Source organism: Protopterus annectens, chromosome 4.part0 (genome assembly GCF_019279795.1).
Source record: "Protopterus annectens isolate FY-2018-M chromosome 4.part0, PAN1.0, whole genome shotgun sequence".
Lineage (NCBI taxonomy): Eukaryota > Metazoa > Chordata > Ceratodontiformes > Protopteridae > Protopterus > Protopterus annectens.
The window spans coordinates 1,293,277,784-1,293,282,934 of record NC_056733.1 but is presented as its reverse complement, the minus strand read 5'-3'; the positions used below and the strand labels follow the sequence as shown (position 1 = coordinate 1,293,282,934).

The following is a 5,151-nucleotide window of genomic DNA, read 5'->3' as shown; positions in this document are numbered from 1 at the left end:
GCTGTGGCAACACCTAACCGGGAAAAAGCCGAAAGATACAACAATATATATATATATATATATATATATATACATAGAAAGAGAGAGAGAGATAGATTAGATATAAATATTTACATACAAAGGATTTTTCTTAGTGACATATCAGCATATCCAGTATCTAACTGACAAATACAAGCATACTTTTATTAAGATCAGTAGTCTTCAGGGCAGATAAATCCAAAGTAATAGCAATCTTATTCTGTGTTATCCACATAAACATTTCTCCTCACCTTCCGGTTTCCTAGCCACATGGTTCCTTTTTATGGTGTAGATTCAGGGCTGTGAGCATGGAGAAAATAAAACTGAGTTGCAAACCCAGTAGAATTCTTTTTCTTTCAGCGGATCCCATTAGGGGTTGCCATAGTGGATCATCTGTTTCCATTTCTTCCTGTCCTCTGCATCTGGCTGTGTCACACCAACTACCTGCATGTCCTCTCTCACCACATCCATAAACCTTATCTTAGACCTTCCTCTTTTCCTCTTACCTGGCAGCTCCATCCTTAGCATCCTTCTCCCAATATACCAAGCATCCCTCCCCAGCACATGTCCAAACCAATGCAATCTCGCCTCTCTGCCTTTGTCTCCAAACCGTCCAACCTGAGCTGACCCTCTAATATACTCATTTCTAATCCTGACCATCCTCATCACAACCATTGCAAATCTTCACATCTTTAACTCTGCCACCTCCAGCTCTAACTCCTGTCTTTTATTCAGTGCCACCATCTCCAGCCGATATAACATAGCTGCTCTCACTACCATCTTGTAGACCTTCCCTTTTACTCTGACTGGTACTCATCTGTCTCAAATCATTCCTGACACTCTTCTCCACCCACTCCACCCTACCTGCACTCTCTTCTTCACCACCCTTCCACAATCATCATTACTCTGAACTGTTAAATCCAAGTATTTAAACTCATCCACCTTTGCCAGCTCTATTCCCTGCATCACCATTCCTCTATCCTCCCTCTCATTCACACACATATATTCTGTCTTATTCATGCTGACCTTGACTCCTCTCCTCTCTTCTCTAGAGCACATCTCCACCTCTCCAGGGTCTCCTCAATCTGTTGCCTACTCTAACTACAAATCACAATGTCATCTGCAAACATTATGTTCCAAGGGGACACCTGTCTGATCTCATCTGTCAACCTGTCCATCACCATTGCTAATAAGAAAGACCTCAGAGCTGATCCTTGATGCAATCCCACTTCCACCTTGAATGCATCCATCACTCCTACTGCAGACCTCACCACTGTCACACTGCCCTCATACATATCCTGTACCACTCTTACATACTTCTCTGTTACTCGTGATGTCCTCAACCAATACCACAACTCCTCTCTAGAAACCCTGTCATATGCTTTCTCTAAGTCCACAAAGGCACAATGCAACTCCTTCTGACCTTCTCAATACTTGGCCATCAACACCCTCAGAGAAAACATCACATCTGTAGTGCTCATTCCTGGCATGAAACTGTATTGCTGCTCATTAATCATTACCTCCCTTCTTAACCTAGCTTTCACTGCTCTTTCCCATAACTTCATGCTGTGGCTGATCAGTTTTATCCCTCTGTAGTTACTACAGCTCTGCAAATCACCCTTATTCTTAAAAATCGGTACCAATACACATCTTCTCTACTCCTCAGGCATCTTCTCACTTTCCAAGATTTTGTTAAATTGGTTAAAAACCCCACTCCCATCTCTCTTAAACAGCTCCACGTTTCCACAGATATGTCATCTGGACCAACAGCCTTTCCATTCTTCATCTTATTAGTAGTCCCTATTTCCTCCTTGCTAATCCATTGTACTTCCTGATTAATTATCCCCACACCATCCAACCTTCTCTCTCTCTCATTTTCTTCATTCATCAGCCCCTCAAAGTACTCTTTCCATCTGCTCATCACACTCTCCTTGCTTGTGAGTATATTTCCCTCATTATTGTTTATCACCCTAACCTGCTGCACATCTTTGCAGACTCGGCCCCTCTGTCTAGCCAATTAGTATTGATCCTTTTCTCCCTCCTTAGTGTTCAACCTTTCATACAACTCTCCATATGCCTTATCCTTAGCCTTTGTCACCATACGTCTCATGGTTTTGTACTCCTGTCTACCTTCTTCATCTCTCTGACAATCCCACTTCTTCTTCACTAACCTCTTCCTCTGAATGTTCTCCTGTACTTCTTCATTCCACCACCAGGTCTTCTTGTCCTCCTTCCTCTTTCCAGATGTCACACCAAGCACCTTTCTAGCTGTCTCCCTTACCACCTCTGCTGTGGCTGTCTAGCTATCTGGTAACTCTTCACTGCCACCCAGTGCCTGTCTTAACTCTTCCCTGAACTCCACCTTACAGTTATCCTTTTTGAACTTCCATCATTTGATCCTTGCCACTGCCCTCACTCTCCTCCTCTTCTTCTTGATCACCAACATCATCCTACAGACCACCATCCTTTGCTGCCTAACTATGCTATCCCCTGTCACCACTTTGCAGTCTTCAATCTCCTTCAGAATGGCCCTCCTGCATAGGATATAATCCACCTGTGTGCATTTTCCTCCACTCTTGTACGTCAACTTATTCTTCTCCCTTTCTTAAAATATGTATTCACCACAGCCATGTCCATCCTTTTCACAAAATCCATTACCATCTGACCTTCTGTATTCCTCTCCTTAACACTATCCCTACTCATCACCTCCTCATCCCCTCTGCTCCCTTCACCAACATGCCCATTGAAATCTGCTCCAGTCACCACTCTCTCACCCTTGGGTACACTCTCCACCACTTCATCCAACTAGCTCCAAAATTTTTCTTTCTTATCCATCACACACCCAACTTGTGCAGCACATGCACTAACAACATTCATCATCACACCATGAGTTTCCAGCTTCATAAACATCACCCTATCTGACACTCTTTTCACCTCCAAAACACTCTTGACATGTTGTTCCTTAACAATAACTCCTACCCCATTTCTCCTCCCATCCACATCATGATAGAACAATTTGAACCCACCTCTGATACCCCTGGCCTTACTCCTCTTCTATCTGGTCTCTTGCACACACAATATGTCAACCTTCCTTCTCTCCAACACATCAGCTAGCTCTCTTCCTTTACCAGTCATACTGCCAAATTCAAAGTTCCTACCCTCACTTCCACACTCCTAACTTTTCTCCTCTCCTCCTGCCCAGGCATGCCTTCCCCCTCTTCTTCTCCTTTTTCTTTGGCTAACAGTAGCCCAATTTCCACCAGCACCCAGTTGGCTAACAGTACTGGAGGTGGTCATTGTTAACCCGGGCCTCGACTGATCCAGTATGGAAATCTGTACTGTTGTCCACATATTTGATCTGGCACAATTTTACACCGGATGCTTTTCCTGATGTAACTCTCCCCATTTATCAGGGCTTGGGACCATCATGAAGAAATACACTGGCTTGTACATTCCCAGTGGCTGGGTTGTGAACTCAGTAGAATTACTGAATCCCAAATAATTGGCTGCATGTAACAGATGTAAATATAGTGCAGGCACTACCTCAGTGTCTATTGCTAATGGATTGCAACTGTGCATGATTACTGGTAGGGAGAAGGAAAACACAGCAGCAATTCAAACTCACTTACCTCCAGTGGATGTGTCAGCCAGGTTAGACTTACAAAGTGTAGAAGTAATTTTATCAGTGTGTGAAATATAAGCAAGCAACACGCATTTCACAATTTCTGTTCAGTATCATTTAACCTCTCCTTCATTTCTTGACTACAGTATATAACTGCCATTTAACATCCTCACACTTAAGGACAATTATACAGAATACATTACAGACTGCATGTTTCAAATTTCTGGTCAGATAAGGCAAAAATGAGCAACAAGCACAGACAGATAAGACAAAGCTGCATATATGCAAGCAAAACTCAGAAATGGTTGTGTGATCATGCAGTACACTATGTCTGAAATTAACAGATGAACAAACAACTGTGATACGTTTTAGTAGTACTGTGGATAGGGTCTATATTAGATATTTGAATGCTTAGGTTGTCGAACGCCGAATCTTCAACACCTAAAGATCGAAGTCTAATAAAAGCGACAGGCCAATTACGCAAATTTTTTCGCAGGGAAAAAATGTGCATGGCCAACAAAAAAAAAAACCCTCTAAAACCCTAAGTGGGGGGCTTCACCCCCCCACACCTCCTGACATGGGGGCTGTGCCCCCCACACCCCCCTAACTAAATATACCAATTCTGAGATCACTCTATATCAGGGAAAAGGGCAAATGCCCAATGACGACCAAGTGAATTTTTCCCCGGGAAAAAATTAGCATAATTGGCCTGTCACATTTATTAGACTTCGATGTTTAGGTGTTGACGTTTCAGCGTTCGACAACCTAAGCATTCAAAGATCTAATAAAGACCCCTGTGGATGATATTGCAGTTGGCTGTATACACATTGACTTTCAATCTGTACTACAAAGCTGTTCCTGTGGCAAAAGAGGTATAAGACACCCTTAGTATGCTTTGAAGTTTCATTGGAGTGAGAGTTCAAATCCAGAGCTGTGTGAAAATAAGTCATGTGTACCAACATCAGTTTTAGTCTTGTTGTTGATGTAATAGATGTATTTCCTTCCTTTGACATAATATTGCAATTTTGTTTTTTTTTTTAAATGTCAGTGTTTGTGCGGTGTGCGGCTTCATGCAAACAATGGAAATGTAGAAACACAGTAAATGTTAGTTTTAGCTTAGCTTACCTCGTTTACGCACCATTTAGCAGTGGGCAAACCTGGACTACTGGACCACACAGGAGGCAGACAGAAGACCTGCAGACAGGGCAGAGACAGTGCAAAGGTAAAAAAGGATACATTTTTGCAGTTTTTGCCTTCCATCAAACAAACATGCTAATTGGCGAGTACGGCAGTCAACACACAGAAATTTGGAATAAATAGAAAAGTATGCAACTGTTATTTAACTAATCCTGTGGTATTTGATATAAGTGTAAGGCTCGAATAGAGCTGGTACTGGGTTCTATTACAGGAAGTTTACAATATTTTTAATGTTATGACAGTTCAGTTTAGAGTAATGACCATCAAAATATCCAGTGTTATTTCAATATTCCTGTGATAACAGCTGTAAGTGT

The 5,151-nt window shown here is 42.2% G+C and overlaps 1 protein-coding gene across 1 annotated transcript in view; it reads right to left on the bottom strand.

Annotated features, from left to right (window-relative positions):
* LOC122799842 (acidic mammalian chitinase-like) overlaps positions 1–4,796 on the bottom strand; it is a 388,615-nt gene extending 383,819 nt beyond the window's left edge. The window contains exon 1 of the mRNA XM_044069170.1: positions 4,766–4,796. Within this exon, the coding sequence (XP_043925105.1) occupies positions 4,766–4,781 (16 nt within the window). The 5' untranslated portion in view covers positions 4,782–4,796. The remainder of the gene's footprint in view (positions 1–4,765) is intronic.
* Positions 4,797–5,151: the final 355 nt, after the last annotated feature.